This window comes from Octodon degus, unplaced genomic scaffold, assembly GCF_000260255.1.
Source record: "Octodon degus isolate 3935 unplaced genomic scaffold, OctDeg1.0 scaffold00080, whole genome shotgun sequence".
Classification (NCBI taxonomy): Eukaryota; Metazoa; Chordata; class Mammalia; order Rodentia; family Octodontidae; genus Octodon; species Octodon degus.
Window position 1 is genome coordinate 8,161,762 of NW_004524656.1, and position 18,913 is coordinate 8,180,674.

Consider the following 18,913-nt stretch of genomic DNA (forward strand, 5'->3'; position numbering starts at 1 on the left):
ACACACACACACACACACACACACACACACATTATCTTTTCCTTATCTTAATTACATATACTGCTATGGATTAAGGTCTTGGCATTATTCACCTCAATCAACAGAAAATCTCCTGAATAGTCTTCCTAGTTCCAATTTTGTTCTTCCTTTAATCCCCTCTCCATAAAGCCATCAGAATAATCTGTTCCAACATCTTTCTACCTATAATGCCACATGGACGCTATACCATAGAGGGCTGAACCAACACTGTCTTGATGAATCACAGCCATAAATATTGCGTAAGATAAAAACATGTCCTACATTGGGCAAGGTGACATACACGTGCAATCCCAGTAAGAGGAAAGCTGAGGCAGGAGGACAGACAGAGTTAAAGGGCAGCCTGGGCTCCACAGTGAGTTCAAGGCTGCCTCAACTAAGAGGGAAGGAGGAAAGGACAGATCACAGAAAATTTATTCAGCAATTCACAGATTCCTAAGCAACTATCGTATTTCAGAGGTGGACTTTTCTTTCTTTCTTTCTCTCTCTTTCTTTATTTCTCTTTCTTTCTTTCTTTCTTTCTTTCTTTCTTTCTCTCCTTCCTTCCTTCCTTCCTTCTTTCCTTCTTTCCTTCCTTCCTTCCTTCCTTCCTTCCTTCCTTTCTTTCTTTTCTTCCTAACCCAGGGCTTTGCACACACTAGGCGAGTGTTCTATTGCAAAGCCGCATCATTTTTTACTTTGAGAAAGGGCCTCAGACCGTGAACTTCCTGGCTGGGATTCCAGGTGTGTGCCGCCCCGCTCAGCTCAAAGGTGGACTCAACCACAATGGTGTACAATCTTTTCTAGAGTAAGGCAGAATAGAAACAAGAACATCAGTAAGCAGACAGTGAACATCCGAACTCTCTGTGGCCTTCTTCGTCTCAACACCTCAGCCTTGCACCACGCACTCTTCTCTGCTCCCTGTGCACACGTGCCGTGCACACAGGCCTGTGGTTGGTTCTTCACCCCCCTGCTCGTCTGCTTTCCTTTCTTCACGTGTGTGAACACCCCTGACTTCCTTGGAACTCAATGCCCACTTTTACGTCTCCACCATACCATGCTGCCCTCTCCGTCCACTACTTCCCTGGCTCTTATCAGCAGCTGTGTGGCTGTCTCCATCTGCTAGGCTGAGCTCCCAAAGACGCCACTGTACTCTTTTTTTTTTTTTTGGAACCGGGGATTGAACTCAGGCCCTTGCACTTGCCAGGGAAGCGCTTATTCCACTGAGCCATCTCCCCGGCCTCACTGTACTCATTTCTACATACTCAGAATCTACAACAGTGCTTTCACTGTTACATGTTTTATTGTTTGTTTTTTTGAGACAGGGTTTCATTGCGTATTTCAGGCTAGGCTTGAACTTGCGGTGATCTTCCTGCCTTAGCCTCCCAAGTGCTGAGATTGTAGGCATGCACCAACACACATGGCTCAGAGTTAGACTTCTCCACTGAAAAAAACAGCTATCTTTAGCCCATTAAGCCAGGGAGATAACAAGCGCAAGGGCCTGAGTTCAATCTCCAGTTCCGCAAAAAAAGAAAAGGGGGGGGGGCAGTGAGATAGTGCAGTGGTCTAATCCCTGGCACCACATGCTGTGCCAGCCCCACCCCCAGGGTGCCACAAAAAAGGGAGGGGTACACTGCCAAAGAATGAGCAAGTCTGAGGTACAGGATCTCAGGATAAATCCCGAGGGGATTTCACTGACCTTATCAGACCCAAAAGCTACAACTCTTGCTGTATAGATCCTGCTTTACCTTGGTCTTAACCATCCAGCAGAAAAGTATAAAAACGAAGTATAAGAAGTAAAGCCGGGGCTGGCGAGATGGCTCAGTGGTCTAAAGCACCTACTTGGAACAAGCTTGGCAAAGCATAGGGACCGCGGCTCGATCCCACAGCACCACATGCCAGCCAGCCGCGCCCCCTGGTGGGCTGAGCTGCCCCCCCCACAATAAATAAATAAATAAATAAATGTTTAAAAAAAGAAGTAAAGCCATGCTGTTATGTTGAGCTGTAGGGGACTCAGGTCAACAATTTCTGACATTGCCAGTGAAGCGGAAGACCCAATACTATTATGGACTACTGGACTCTTTTGGAATATTATGCTGAGTTAACACACCTATCATATTCAAATAATGGAACTTAACAAAAAAAGGGGATACAGATGAATGTCCATTATATATCTGTGTATTCAAAATGGTTAGGATAGATATATAGTTGCATTCTGTTAATGAATAGAGGGATTTGTTCTAATAGTGTTTGTAAATAGGATATCATGTCTGCATCTTGTACAGGAATTAACCACTAGGAAGAATGTATGCAATGTGTTAATTATTGCAACTGTCCTACCAATTCGGTTTTGAAACTGTCTCACTGCTATTGGTTTCTCAATAAAGTTATGAAAAAAAAAAAGTTAAAAAAAAAGAATGAGCAAGGATGGGCGTGGTAGCACACACCTGTAATTCCAGCACTGGAGGAGGCTGAGGCAGAGGAATCCTTGCAAGTGAGACTAGCATAAACTACAAAGTGAGTTCAAGGCCAGCCTGAACTACATAGTGAGACTCTTGTCTCAAAAAAATCCAAAAAAAGGGATGATACTCAGCAGACTAATGCGCCTAAGGGACTGGGTTTGATCCTGGAGTACTGTGCCAGCTTCACCCCCGGGGCATGCTGAGACTGAGATTGGGTTTGGTGGCATGTACCTATAATCCCAGCACTTGGGAGCTTGAAAACAGGAGGATCACAATAAGTCCAATCTACATAGTAAGACCCTGTTAGACCCTATACTAAATATATATTTAAAAAAGACCAAAAAGAAAATCAAAAGATGACCCCAAATTTAGTATGCAGAATGAGACCAATTAGAGCAGGATATACCAGAGAATAGATCAGAAGGAGTATCATAAATTGCATCCATCTAAATATACTCTGTATTTATGAGTAACTGCATTTTGAAAAATATTCCTCAGCAGATATCAAGACTAAAGTTTCCATCCACCCAAAGGCTACATACCAATACAATGATTTTGGCTTGCGGCTGTCTTGTGTTAATAAGCTGTACAATGGCCTCGATACCTCCTGCAACTTCCTCTGCTGTATTTTCATGGTTGTTTGTTCCTACCCAGACAACAATGACCTACAGAGGAAGGAATAAAAAAGGGTAAAAAAGATAAATACTGAGGAATAAAGAATTGCAGCATTTATGAAAATTGTTATCTCAGAAGTCAAAGAAACATGAATTTCTCAGATGGCATTGCATAGCTTTAACTGGGTACTTATCTTTAAACAGTGACTTATAGCTCCTATGTATCAGAGTACACTTTCAAGTAGATTCATTTTTTATTTTTAATGTATTTGGTTGTTGCAGGGTCTCATCACACAGCTCAGATTCATGGTGATCGTCCTGCTTTCAGCCTCCCCAGCACTGGGACTACAGGCGTGCGCCACTCTGCTCAGATGCTGTGGCAGGGGCTGGCGATGCGTGTGGTATAGGGGATTGATCCACACGGTCCCTGTGCCTGCCTAAGCAGGAGCTTTAGTCCACTGAGCTATCGTGCTGGCCCCCAAGGAGATTAATATTTTAGTGGCAAAACTTTACTAGGAGGAAACAAGAGGTTTCTATAATCATAGAGTTAAGAAGCTAATCTCTCAAAATCCAGGAGCTATAAAAAAAATAGATTAAATTCTATGAAAATAACACACACACACACACACACACACACGTATAAATAAAAGTGAAGACCTGGTGGGGTGGCATATGCTTATAATCCCAGCACTTGAAAGGCTGAGGCTAGAGGATCATTGCAAGTTCAAGGCCAGCCTGGGCTGAGATTGAGACTGGGCATGGTGGCACGTGCCTGTAATCCCAGTGCTTGAGAAGCTGAAAACAGGAGAATCACTACAAGTCTTATCTGTGTAGTAAGACCCTGTAGACCCTGCACTAAATACAAACAAACAAAAAACTCAAAGTAGCTGTCAGTTAGAGACACATATCTTATTATACTTTTTTTTTTTTGAACCGGGGGTTGAACTCAGGCCCTTGCCAGGCAAGCGCTTATTCCACTGGGCTATCTCCCCAGCCCCACATATCTTATTATACGACCCAAAAAAATAACGCTCTACTCTGTCTCAAAAGAGGCACACTGATGAATTTTTCTGTTACAAAGGCAAAGAATAAATATCTTCAATGAATGCAAATTTTGTTAGCAGCTTAGCACTGGGTCTTTTATGGCTAGAAAAAAATTACACGCATTGTGCCAACTCAGGATATTTATAATGTGATAAGGTTACTAGGTAGAGACACTATTTGTTCATACCTAGTCCAAATTTTCTTCAGAAGAACTTGGAGGCCTTGATTATCAATTTGTTTATATGCCTAAACAAATCCAAATCACTTCCCAAAGTCCCTCATGGTCCAGCCCCTTGCCCACCTGAGCAGTTCTCCCCCACTGTCCCAGATCCATGCACTCTACACAACAGCACACATACATCATTTGCACCCAATTTCTTCCTACAACAGAAGACGATAACTGTAACAATTACAAACACAACCTTGGTTTCCTTAGTACTTTCTGATGCAATGATGTCATTGACCTTAAAGAGACACAAAGCAAAAGCCAGTACTGAAATGGTACTTTTAAAAGGAATGTATTTCTACTACCATTTCAGATAGCTGAACAAATTAATGACATCCTTTTAGTATGGGTGAGTAGTTTCTTTCTTTTCTTTTTCTTTCTTTTTTTTTGGCGGAACCGGGGATTGAACTCAGGCCTTTGCACTTGCCAAGCAAGCGCTTATTCTACTGAGCCAAATCCACGGCCCCTGACATCCACATAACATAACATAACATAACATAACATAACATAACATAACATAACATAACATAACAAGTTTCTTTCACCTTAGGTTTAATGTTCTCCAGTTCTCCATTCTTTAGTCTCCATAAAACATGTCTTGTTGTATCTCCCCCAATTCCAAAATTAAGTGCATGAAGTGGGGAAAATAGTTCTCGCCATATCTAAAGAGAAAAAGTTGATGTAATTAAGCGAAACTTAGCAGGAAATGAAATCTTTCAACTTCAGTGTGCTATGAACCAACTGAAATAACAATTTCCATTTCCTTTACTCAAATTTAGTGCCACTTATGGTTTAAAGTGCTTTGAAGTTTATGCTACTCTGTTCTTTTGTTCTTTCTTTCCCATCAGAAACTTACTCAGCTCTTTTTTTTCCCCCCTGGAACCAGGGATTGAACTCAGGCCCCTGCGCTTATTCTACTGAGCTATTTCCCCGGCCCCTTAAAATTATCTTTTCTTTTGAATTTCCCTCAGAAGAAAGCCTAGCTCTTAAAAAGGATTTGGGAAAACCACAAAAATATGTAAAATAAGAAAATGGCAAAATACAAATAGTGAGAAGACTCACAACTAGGACAAATATAAATAACCATCTAGTTTTTTTTGAAACCGGAGCAACAAATAGTTTAATTAGAAACAATGTTGATTTGTCTCATCAAGCTTGATGGCAAACAATCCCATTAGGTGGGCCTGATTTTCCTTGTACTTTATACTAGAGCTTCTAATGGTCACGAATGGGTCTACAGCAGGTCAGTTCAGAATGAAAGCCAATAATTACAGGTACACGTTAGTACCAAGAACTACCCCTCACCCTTCCACCTTTACCTCATACTGCTGCATTAACTGCACCATGGAGTCTCCCACAAATAGTACATCAGGCTCTTTGTCTTTACAATCCAAGACAAATCTGTTGTGCTGGTTGGAAAAACAAAGAAAATTAGAAACTTATGAGACTTCTTGGCATAGAAACAACCACTGTCCAAACAGTTATTGTAGACATTCTTTGTGGCTTCCTGGCCACCATGACACGAGCAGCTCTTCTGTGCCCCAGCCCTTCCACCATGCCCTGCCTGCTGGGAGCCAGCCAACTACGGTTTGAAAATGTGAGCCACAGTAAACCTCTTTTTTCTCTCAAGTTGCTAATGTCAGGTATTTTGTTCCAGTGACAAAGAAAGTGCCTGAAATAAATACTGGAACTGAGAATGCAGCCACTGCTGTAACAGTACCTGGCCACATGGATTAAAACCTCTGGAATGATGCACTGGAAGAATTTGGAAAGGTTTAGATACAGTAATTATAGAAGCACCCCTATAATGCTGCATACTGGGCCTGATGGGAGATTTTGGTCAGGGTAGCAGATCAGAATGAGGATAAAAATGCAAATGGTAAAGCTGGTATGGGGGTACAAGCCCACAATGCCAGCACTTGGGAGGGTAAGGCAGGAGGATCTTTGTGAGTCCCAGGGCACCATAGGCTACATAGAGAGTTCAAGGCCACCCTGCACTAAAAAGTGAGAACCTATCTGCAAAACAAAACACAAAAGGAACGATAAATTTAAAAACAAAAAAAGGCAGGAGATGGTAAAGACCAGGCTCAGGAGACAGTAATGTGAAAGAAGGACTCTACTTTCCTAGACAGTTGGAGTCCAAGCTACATGTGTTACGCTTGAGGGAAAAAAAATAAAAAGTCTACATTTTGCTCATGTTCTGAGATTACAGACTACAGAAAACTAAACTGGTAGAGAAAATGTAGCTGCAGCAAAGTTGCTGCTTTTAGTCTGGTTTATACTAAAAATCAGAGGAAAATAGCCTGTTGAAAAGTGTTTAATTTCCCAAAGGAAGAGCTGGCAAAGTTGGAGAAAAGCTTAGTTGCTGAAAAGATTAGCGTTAAAAAGAAGCTAATCGGGGCAGGGGAAGCGGCTCAGTGGAATAAGCGCTTCCCTGGCAAGCGCAAGGGCCTGAGTTCAATCTCCGGTTCCGCAAAAAAAAAAAAAAAAAAAGCTAATGCACGGCAGGCATGTGAGGAACCAGCAAGGCTCCACTAAACTGAAAAGGGACATTTAAGAAAGCCAGAGCCAGGCACTTGGGAGGCTGAGGCAGAAAGGTCACTGTGAGTTCAAGGCTAGTCTGGTGGTTTACACAATGAATTCAGAGCTGGCTGGGACTGCACAGGGAGATGCTATCTACAACAAACAACAAAGCCCGAGGTAAGGACACTGCACTCAAGGTCTGCCTAGGGACACTGAAACCGAGTTATGACTTCAACAACTCTTTAGAGATGGACTGAGTGCATTCTGCACGAAGAGATGTGCAGGAACCTTTCAGGGGTCAGGGATGAAATGTTATGGTTCACATCTAGACATCCCTCAAGACTCACACACTCATAGGTGGGGCTTTGGAAAGGTGGATTATAGGGAAGGTGGGGGTTGTAGAAGCTGGAAGGGTGGACCTCCCCCCAGCTCCTTCTCTGCCATGCAGAGGGCAATTCTTCTCCACCAGGCCACTCTGCCAGCTGTTTCACCTTTGAGCCAGCTGACTATGGACTGAAATGTGAGTCAAAAACTTTAAAACCAAACCAATCCAAACATTTTTTTTAAGCTGCAGGTAAAGCGCAGAGACAGACCATTACGTTTAGCATTTGCAGGGTCCTGGGCTTCAGTCCGGCATGGTAGCACATACTTGTAATCCCAGCATTCAGGGAAGATGAAGCAAAAAGGCCACAAGTTTGTGTCCAAACTAAGAAATTTGGACAGTGAGTCAACAAAACACAACAATGGGCTGTGGATGTAACACAGCATAAAGGCCTTGTGTTTAATCCCTGGTACTGGCATGGGGGTGTTAGGCTCTATCCCCAGCACCAAAAAAGAAAAATCTCATCTATCCATAAAGCTATTCTTTTTGTTCTGTAAGTAACTGAACTCCTTCCTCCCCTAGCCTCCACCTAAAAACACTTTTTAAATTACTTTTTAAAAACAGATTTTAAACTGAGCATGGCTGCTCATGCCTATCATCCCAGTACTTGGAGGCTGAGGCAGGACTGCTGCAAGTTCAAAGCCAGCCTGAACATGCCCACTGAGACCCTACCACAGAACAAGCCTGAGCAGCCACTCTGTTCTCTCCTCTGGTGGCCTGCCCTCACGCTGTTGGCTATATACTTATTTTCCTACTTCCACTTGGCCCATACTCACTCTTAAGAGCCTGTTTCTTTTCAGATCTTTAATAAAACTTGGCTACTTTTTAAAAACAAGGATTTTACCCCACAGTACTAAAGGACATAGCTTAAAACTTTTATATTTAGGGGCCAGGAAGATGGCTGAGTAGAACAAGTAAAAGGATGGTCTTGGCTTCAGAGCTTTAATCTAGTTCCAAGAAACAGACAAAAGTTTCTTTGTTTCAAACTCTACATTTATTCAATTGTTTGCCTTAGGAATTAAAGCTGAGGTACTACTTAAGTATTTCTGCTGGCAATACCAATGCAGACAAGACTGTGGTAAAACAGATACTTAATGGAATGAATAAATGAGTGAAAATCAGAAAAAAATTTAAGGGCCAGCCAAATAGCTCAGCAGATTAAAGCACCTGAGGATTCGATTCCTGGGCCTGCCCTGCTGGCCCCAGCCCCACTGAGCTGGCAATTGAGACTGGGCGTGATGGCTCACACCTGTAATCCCAGCTTTTGAAAGGCTGTAAACAGGTGGATCACTACCAGTCTGATCTGTTAGTGAGACCTTGAACAGCTGTAGACCCTGCCCTAAAAATTACAAAAAAACCCCAAAACATTAAAAGTAGAATTCAGCAGTCTCAAGACTATTCCTCTCAGGATGACAAGACTAGAAATAGCTTTTTTCCTTGCTTCCATGTTTTATGCCAAAAACATTATTATTACTTTTTTTTTTTAAGACTATTGGAGGGGCAGCAAGATAGCTCTGCTGACCAAGCACCTGTTTAGGCAAGCACAAGGACCTGGGTTTGATCCCTGGCACCACATGCCACACCAACCCTGCCCCCACCCCCAGGCATGCCAGCACCCAAGACCTTGCATCCGGTGGTCATGCGTGGTGCCACACGCCTGTAATCCTAGCACTGGGGAGGCTGAAAACAGAAGGATCACTATGAGTCCAAGCTGTATAGTGTACAGAGACCCTCTACCAAATACATTTAAAAAAAAAAAAAGACTGTTGGGGCCAGGGATATAGTTTAGTGGTTCAAGTGCCTGCCTGGCAAGTGCAAGGTCCTCAGTTTGATTCCTGGTTCAAAAACAAAAATAAACAAAAACCCCAGTACACAAAAAAGGCTACTGTTTCAGTAAGTTAAACTTTTATTTTTGTCTTTTTGAGACAGGGTCTCGCTGTGCAGTTCAGGCTGGCTTTGAGCTCACTTTGTAACCCAGGCTGGTCTCAAACTCCTAACGATCCTCCTGCCTCAGCCTCATGAGCTACAGGTGTTTGCCACCATGCCCAGCTCAATAAATGTGTGTGTGTGTGTGTGTGTGTGTGTGTGCGCGCGTGTGTGTACACCAGGGATCAAACATCAAACTCAGGACCTTCCGCTTGCCAGGCAGGCATTTATGCTGCTGAGCTATTTCCCTAACCCAGATTTTTAAAATAATTTTTTGTAGTACTGGGAACTGAACCAAGGGAACAATGAGGATCAATCCTACCCCCTCCCTGCAACCCTTCTGAGACAATGTCTAAGTTGCCCAGGCTGGCCTTGATTTGTGATCTTCCTGCCTCATTCTCCTCAGTAGCTGGAATTACCTCAATGAGCTCAAGAAAAAAAAATTTTTTTAAACACAGGGATTGAGATAGGGCCTCACTATGTACTCAGGCAGGCAGGCTTTAACTACGTAGCCCAGGCTGGCCTCAAACTCATGGAAATCGTCCTGCCTCGGCCTCCCGAGTGCTAGAATTACAGACTATGCCAACACACCTACTTACGAAATATTCTTCAAAAAGAGCAAGAGTAAAGCTCTTGGGCGCTAGGAGAACAGCCCGGTGGCACAATGCTCGCTTATTGTACACAGGCCCTCGGTTTGATTTCCAGCACATTATTAATAAAAAAAGGAAAACTACAGAATTTAAGCAATGCTGTTCTAAAGGTTCTAGTAATTTACAATTTTTCTTTTTCTTTTTTTTAAAGATAGGGTCCTGAAAAATAAAATAAAATAAAAAGATAGGGTCCTGTTGTGTTGTCTAGGCTGGCCTTGAATTCATGGTGCTGCCTCAGTGTCCCAAGGTGTGCATCGCCACACCCAGCCCTACATTTTCTTTGAAGGTATACAGTAGTTGTAGTAAGACTGGAAAAACAGAAGAGACCAAAGCACAGCAACTACGATTCTACCACCGTAATCCACTGCTGCCGCCTTGGGGAATCTTCTTCTTAGCCTCTTTGTAACGTGTTGCCCGCATTTCCTTTCGGGGTTTTGAATGAAGACCTCAGCAGGTAGCACAGGCTGCCCTCAGACTCATGGTTCTGCCTCAGTTTCCCAAGTAGTGGGATTGCAGGTGTGCGCTATTCCCCGCCCCCTTACACAGTTAAGTCACAAGTACCTCATTCTGGCACGGCCACCCGAGAGCAAAAAACCCTACATTTCAATTCTAGCTTACTCACTGTCTAGTCCTGTGACCTTAAACAAGTACATGATCTCAGTCCTGGCACTCAAATCTGCTAGCAAGATTGTTTATTCTGTTTTAACGTAAAGATAAGAGTTCTAGGAAAAGACTCAGCCACCGTCTGGCACGCAGCAGGTACTCACGCTACGGCAGCCACTGTAAGTGTGCTCCACGCTGTATCAGGAGCGCTGCTCTATGGAGATGCACTTTTTCTTCTTTTTAGTGGCACTTGGGATTGAACACGGGACCTCTGTGTCAAACCACATCCCCTGCCCCTTTCATTTTTTTATTTTGACACAGGGGCTCATAAGGTCATTGCGCTGCCCAGGCTGACTTATTTGTGATCCTCCTGCGAACATTCCCCACAGTGCTGAAATTGCAGGCAAATGTCCTCATGCACAGTTACAGATTTCTACATTGAGATATTTAATATACCATTTTCAGGACCTATCAGTTATCAGATATTAAACTGATAAGAACAGATATAGGGCTGGCCGGATAGCTCAGCAAACTAAAGCACCTGTTTAGGGAAGCTTAGGCAAGTGCAGGGACCTGGGCTCGATCCCCCACATGGCCCTGCCCCGGGACATGCAGAGAGGGTGACAGAGACTGGGCATGGTGATGCATGCCTAAAATCCCAGCACTTGGGAGGCTGAAAACATGAGGAGCACTATGAGTTTGATCTGTGTAGTGAGACCCTGTAGACCTGTACTAAATACATTAAAAAAAAAAAAGAAAAAGAAAAAGATATACTTGATTTTAGCTGAAAGGCCAAGAAGCGATTATAATAGAGGGAGCCTAAGTCAAATAAAACTAACATTTTTTTCTCTTTCCCTCTCTCTGAGTTGGGGATGGATCCCAGGGCCTCAGCTTAATCAAGTCCTTCACCCCTGAGCTACATCCCTAACCCCTTTGCTACCTTGGATTTTTTTAATTTATTTATTTTTGATAATGGGAACTGAACTCAGGACCATGCTGAGCTATGTCCCCTGCCCCATTCTTTGTTTTAAACAAGGTCTTGCTAAAGGCTCGTATGGAATGCACTACGTAGCCAGCATAGCCTTGAACTCAGGGTGAGTCTTCTGCTCAGCCTCTGGGATACAGTCATGCACCACCAGGTCCAGTTTTAAATTCCTTAATCTACAGGTTTTCCCTAGGTTACCACCTCCTAAATTTTCTGAAAAACATAACAATTATCTGACCCTGAAATGAAAAGCATCAAGATGCAATATGTAGGCATACTAACTCCCCATAATGATTATACTTAGATTGCTCTATTACGTATCACAAACGTGTTAAACAAAAAGGGAGGAAAAAATTATCTGACACATATGTAGAACCTGTCACAATCTAAATTTTGCTGATTGCATTCCTGTAGTGGGCATGTTCATTTGACCCATATATTTCCTGAAAAATGGTAGTTACATCTAGTTTAGGGCTGCATATAGTGGCAATACTGTCCTCCTGTAACCTCAATTCTGCATCCACAGATTTAGTCAACTACAAATTGAAAATATCTGAGAACCAGGCATGGTAGCACATGCCTACAAATCCAGCATTTGGATTACCATGAGTTTCAGGTCAATCTGGATTACAGAGTAAGTTTAGCCCGTTTGAACATCATAGAAAAACGCCTGCCTCAAAAAAAAAAAAGAACAACTTTGCTTATTTGTGGATTTTGACTTCATAGGCAGGGTTCTGGGGCACTATGGATATGGAAGAAAAACTACCCAGTACTTCCCAGGTAGTACTGAGCAACATTTCAATAGTTAATCATGATTATTTTATTTATTTATTCATTTATGTATTTATTTTTGTATTTTGGGATGGGTCTACAGGGTGTTTAGGGTCTCACTACTAGAGTGGACTCATAGTGATCTGCCTGTTTATAGCCTCCCAACAGCTGGGATTACAGGCGTGTGCTACCACGCCCAGGCTCAATTGCCATCTGAGCCTCAGGGATGGGCAGCAAGGCAGGCCAGGGATGATTATTTTACATTAAAGGAAATACTTTACTTTGAAATAATCTGAGGCATAGAGAAGAGTTGCACTAGTAGTGAGATCTTATAGACCCTGTCCTAAATACATTTAAAAAATTAATAAAAAAAAAAATCTCAGGGCCTGAGTTCAAACCCCAGTTCTGCTTAGAGAGAGAGAGAGAGAGAGAGAGAGAGAGAGAGAGAGGAGTTGCAGAATTTCAGAGTATTCCCAGTACTGGGGATATAGCTTAGCAGCACAAGTACCTGCCTGGCAAGTGTAAGGTCCTGAGTTTGATTCCAGATAACCAAAAAAAAAAAAAAAAAAGACAAAAGAAATACTCCCATATACTATACTTGCTCTAATGTTAACATATTTCATAACTATGGTGTGTGCCAGGTACAGTGATGTATGCCTATCATCCCAGCACTCCATAGGCTGAGGCAGGAAGATCACTGTGAGTTCAAGGCCAGCCTGCACTACACAGCAAAACCCTATCTCAAAAAGGCCAAAGGAAAAAAAATGCTGCATCTATTAAAACTTAAAAAATGATCATTAGTAAATAGTATCAACTAAACAGAATTTATCCCTTAACTCTTGCTAATTCTTTTTACTAATGCTCTTTTCCTGTTCAGAATCAATTCGAGACACCATGTTGTATTTAGTCTCTTCTATTCTGGGAGTGTTCTAATATTTCCATTTATTTAGCTTTTTTTTTTTAGCTTTTTGTTTTTTGATTCAGTCTCATAAGCAATTCAGACGCTAGTGATCCTCCTGTCTCACCTCCAGCGCTTGGATTACAGGCGAGCTGCAGGTTCCAGGGCCAGCAGAGCATGCAGCATCAGCGACCAAACCTGGGTCCCTGCCCTTGCCAGGCAGGCACTTAGGCCACCGACCTGTCTCCTGGGCCTGGACTCCTGGATCTTTTCATTGGAGAACAGCATTTATAGCCAGACATGGGAAGTGTACACCTGTAATCCCAGCACTCAGGAGGCTGAGACAGGAAGATTGTTGTGAGTGGGCTACAAAGTGAGGTCAAGGCCAGCCTCAACTGTACAATGGGACCCTGTCTCCAAAAAACCTGGAAAGGAAGTGAGCTCAAGGCCAGCATGAACTATGCAGTGAGACCTGTCTCAAAACAAACTCTCCTCAAAAATAAAAAGTCTTGTACTCTTCTAAACTGTCAAGGCCATTAAAACAAAAACAAAAAACTGTTTCAAAGGAGAATAAAGAGAATGTAATGTGTAATCCTGGATTAAGAAGATCAACTAGGGGCTGGGGAGATGGCTCAGTAGAATAAGCGCTTCCCTGGCAAACGCAAGGGCCTGAGTTCAATCCCCGGTTCCACACACACAAAAAAAACAACCAAAAAGATCAACTAAAGAATATTACTGGGAGGGATGGCAAGATAGCTCAGCTGTTTGAGCTCCACTCCCAGGCTCCCAGGGCAGGCTAAGCAGGCCAGTCTGGGCTTTATGGTACACACCTGTAATCCCAGCACTGGAGAGGCTGAAAGCAAGAGGATCACCATGAGTCTGAGCTATGTAGTGAGACCCTGCAACAACCAAATACATTAAAAAAAAAAAAAAAATTACCGGGACACCATGCGGTCCCTGCCTCCAGGTGCCCTGAGTCAATTATTGAGATTAGGTGTGGTGGCACATACCTCAATCCCAGCACTGGGGAGGCTGAAAACAGGAGGATCACTACGAGTTCCAGCTGTATAGTGAGACTCTGTGCCAAATACAATTTAAAAAAATTTACTGGGACAATATAAATATAGAAGATGTTTTCTGATTTTTTTTTCCCCCTTGTGAGACAGGGTCTCGCTGTAGAGCTCAGGCTTACCCTAAACTCACTCTGTAGCCCAGACTGGACTGGAACAGCAGTCCTCCTTCTCCCTCAGTCTCCCAAGTGCTGCTGGGATCACAGTTTTGTTTTTTTTTTTTTTAATGTCTTTTAATACAGGGTCTACAGGGTCTCACTATGCACATCCGGACATAGTTTTTTTCCTGTTTTCAGCTTCCAAGTGCTGGGATTACAGGCTTGTGCCACCATGCCCTGTCTCAATTGGTCTCAGGGTATGGGGGGGGGGCAACACGGCACACCAGGGATCAAAATCCTCAAACCCCAGATCGAACCCCAGCTGCTGTGCTCTGCCTAAGCAGGTGCTTTAGTCCGCTGAGCTATCTGGCCGGCCCTACAGGAGTTTTTTGATTAACTATTTAAGCATTTACTCTGAGCATCACTTGGGCAGGACACCTGTTTACATGCTGATTATCCCAGCACTGCTAAGATAATAGAGCAGATGTCATTTTAACCAATCAATTTCATTTTGTTTCTTTTCTGTGATAGGGTCTCAATATATAGTTTAGACTGGTTCTGAACTATGCAGCTCAGACCGGCCTTAAAACTGGAACAATTCTCCTGCCTCAGCCTCCCTAGTGCTAGGATTACAGCCATGTGCCTCCACTCCTGGCCAACCAGCCAATTCTTGTACTGAATAAATCTGATAAAATTAGTTTTTATATTTCCTGATATAATAAATATTAATTAAACAAATCAATACTTGGTCATCCTGTATTTAAATAATTGGACTGGTAGGTAGGTAAGTAATTATATAATGCTAAATTTCCTGACCTTTTTTTTTTTGGTACTGGGAATTGAACTCAGGACCTTGTGTGGGCCAGGCAGGCACTGTGCTGCTAGCTATATCCTGACTTTAATAGCCATCTTTTAATTATGTGAGAAGTCTTTGCTCCTAGAAAACATGCTGTACTCTCTAAGGAAAGATAAAGAATGACACGAGCTAGGCATGGTGGCACATGCCTGTAATACCAGCACTGGCGGAGGCAGGAGGATCAGCCCATGTTTGAGCCCATCCTGGGGCGCACAGTGAGCTCAAGGCCAGCCTGAACTACACAGTGAGATCCTACCTCACACACACACACACACACACACACACACACACACACACGATGATGCATCCAGTGTACCCTCAGATGGCTCAGATGAGGCAAATGTTAATAACTGGTGTGTCTAGGAGAAGAATCTAGTGGTGAAGAGTCTAGGGGATTCTAAAATATTCTAACAGTTGTGTAATTTGGAAATTTATTTATAAAAAAGTATGCCGGATGTGGTGCTGCATTCTTGAAATCCCAGCACTCAGGAGGCTGAGGGTTAAGGAGCGCAGTGAGTTCAAAGCCAACCTGGGCTACACAGTTCAAAGCCAGACTACACTACATAGTGAAACCCTGTTTCAAAAACCAAAAAGAAGGGCAACCCATTCAGGACCCCTCCTGTCTCTCAGGACCTATCTATTAACCCTATTCTCCGGTAAATTTTCTTATGTTACATTACATTACGCTATGTTATATTACTTTATTTTAGACACTAGGAATTGAACTCAGGACCTTTCACTTGCCAGTCAGGTGCTTATGCTGCTGAGTTATCTCCCTGGTCCAAATTTTCCTATTCTTTAATGAAAAAAAAAAAAAAAAAACTGCCTCACCCCCAACCCAACAACAACAAAAACTACAAAGACACTGCTAATTTTATTTATTTATTCATTCATTCTTTCCTTTTTGTATGTGTGGTAGTGGGAACTGAACTCTGGACCTTGTGCATATCAGGCAGGCGCTTATGCCACTGAGCTGTCTCCCCATCCCTGACATTGCTATTTTTAAAGATTAACAGAAGGACAATTACCATGATATCAAAATATTCCTCAGCTCCAGAATGGTAATTGAGTTTGATTTTTTAAATTTATATGTACAGCAATAAATATTTATTGACTACTAAAACTGTCCCTTCTAGTTCTGATAAAAGGTCTTTTAAAAAATGAAAAGACACATCCCACATGAATATATACTTCTTTTTACCTGAGACATCCATCTGTCATCTCCTTGAACATCCTCTGCTGCATGTGGAATAGCTGCTGGGTTCGAATCTCCTTGGCTCATTCTACACCTGAGGAAAAATATCTATGTCATATTTCATTTATTAACAGAAATGTTTGCTGCCACTTAAATATTACACGCTAAACTTTTTCTATTTTCTTGTATTTTGAAAAGTAAAAACAGAAGCAAATACAAATAGAAAAAAAGACAGAAACAGGGCAACATACATCTGTTATACTAGATTTTCAAAACAGGAATAGCTAATTAACAGTTATTATATTATCTATTTTTATCATCTAATGGATTTTAAATAATAATTTGTTTCACTGTTTCTTTTCCTACAAATGAAACTGAGGTTTATTTTTAATAGAGATGAATTCCAAGACATGACTTCTTACATCCCATAAATACAGTATAACTAATCATTCCAGACACGTTTGTTTTTAGTTGTATGCATTTGGAACAGGGTCTCACTATGCAGCTCGGACTCGTATTGATTCTCCTGCTTTCAGCCTCCCCAGTGCTAGGATTACAGGAGTGCACCACCATGCCCAGTCTTGGTGGTGGCTCAGTGTGCCCAGGGTGGGGCCAGCACACCACATGCTGTGGATTGAACCCAGGTCCTTGCCCTTGCCTAGGCAGGCGGCTTAGACCACTGAGCTATCTCTCAACCCCAGAGAAGCTTGAATATTACTTAGAAATAGTGTAGAGCCGGCCAGATAGCTCATCAGACTGAAGCATCTGCTTAGGCAGAGCAAAGCTGTGCCAGCCCCACCCTGGGGGCACACTGAGATGTGATTTGACACTGGGCGTGGTGATATCAATACATATATATAAAATCATAGAATAAACAAAGTGTACTACTTTAAAAAAAAAAATCTGCTCCTAGTAGTATATACTTCATACCTATGTAAGCTTTTCATGATTACATATAACAAAGAACCAAATGACCCAAGGAGTTGGACAAGTACAATGAACTCTACATTACTGTCTTTTAAGAGTTACAAACTACAGAGTACTTTTATTCCCCCTGCTACTGGGGATTGATCTCAGGACCTTGCTCTTGCTTGCCAGGCAGGCGCTGTGCCACTGAGGTACATTCCTGGCCCTAGTTACACACCAAAGGATGAGTACAACAATTATAAGCATCCACCAGTTATTAAATATCATATCAATACAGTACACATTATAATAAAACATAGTTGCAGGATTTAGTACTAGTTTTGTCTCATTTTGAGACTGGGTCTCAAAACAGAATGGTGTGAACTTGCGATCCTGGTGCCTCAGCTTTCTTTTTTTTTTTCCCCTGGCCTGCTCAGCCCACCCTGAGGGCAGGGCTGGCACAGCACGTGGTATTGGGGATTGAACTGAGGTCCCCTGTACCTGCCTAATCTTGCCTAGGCAGGTACTTTAGACTATTGAGCTATCTTCCCAGTTCATGTCTCAGTTTTCTGAGTGCTCAGATTACATGCATGTAACCACTATACCTGGAGGGACTAGTTTTTGATACATGCTCACTCTGTATTTTTGACAGATTTTCACTATAAAAGTTTTAGTGAGAAGCTCAAATATGGCATTGAATAGCAGAACAATAAGTAAAATGAAAAAATCTTCTAGAAAGACAAATGGGAAACCGAATGATCTTCAATCACAGCCAGTCATGGTGGCTCACGCCTATAATCCCATCACTTGGAAGGCTGAGGCAGGATTGCTGAGTTTGAGAACAACCTTGGCTACAAATTGAACTCAAGGCCAGCCTGAACTGTGTAGTGAGACTCTATCTCAAAACAAAACCAAACCACTTCATATGATTTTTCAACCAATTGTAAAGAATTAGATTCCAAATGAAAAGGACAAAATTCTAAGATCTGTGGCTCTTGTACAAAGGCTAGCCTTTATATGAGCAATCTTTTTTTCTTTCCCATCCTTAAATACTGCTAGTCTTTCTATGAAAGACGACTGACTTAAACTTATTCTGTAAGTATAAATACATACACACAGGTATACACAGTATGATGTATATATTACACACACACACACACACACACACACACACGTATATGGGTGGACATTACCAAGATAGTAATTTTTCAATTTTTTTTTCAACAGTGTGAGGCATCAAACCCAGGGCCTCATGAATGCTTTGTGATTGCTCCATCACTGTGCTACAAGCTTACCCAAAGGTAATGGATTTTAGAATCCCAGAGTACTATCTTATATTACACACAAAAGCATATCTTCTTAGAAAAACAAATTACAAAAGCAAACAATATTAACACTAATTATACAAATTAGCTCAAATCTAAATGACACTAGATCTAAATAACCCTCCCAAAATCCCAATGAGGATAAAGGATAGAAACTATCTGACTGGGCTGGTGAGATGGCTCAGTGGTCTAAAGCACCTACTTAGAACAAGCTAAGCTAAACAAAGCACAGGGACCACGGTTCAATCCCCAGCACCACATGCCAGCCAGCCAGCCCCGCCCCCTGGTGGGCTGAGCTGGCCACACACACACAAAATAAATAAATAAATATAAAAAAAAAAAGAGGAAAAACACACAAAAAACA

The 18,913-nt window shown here is 42.2% G+C and overlaps 1 protein-coding gene across 1 annotated transcript in view; it reads right to left on the reverse strand.

Annotated features, from left to right (window-relative positions):
* Pafah1b2 (platelet activating factor acetylhydrolase 1b catalytic subunit 2) overlaps window positions 1-18,913 on the reverse strand; it is a 38,393-nt gene that overhangs the window by 3,301 nt on the left and 16,179 nt on the right. Inside the window, exons 2-5 of the mRNA XM_004636478.3 lie at window positions 16,325-16,412; window positions 5,681-5,770; window positions 4,907-5,023; window positions 3,020-3,142 (exon numbers count right to left, since the gene is read on the reverse strand). Coding sequence (XP_004636535.1) covers window positions 3,020-3,142; window positions 4,907-5,023; window positions 5,681-5,770; window positions 16,325-16,405 — 411 coding nt within the window. The 5' untranslated portion in view covers window positions 16,406-16,412. The remainder of the gene's footprint in view (window positions 1-3,019; window positions 3,143-4,906; window positions 5,024-5,680; window positions 5,771-16,324; window positions 16,413-18,913) is intronic.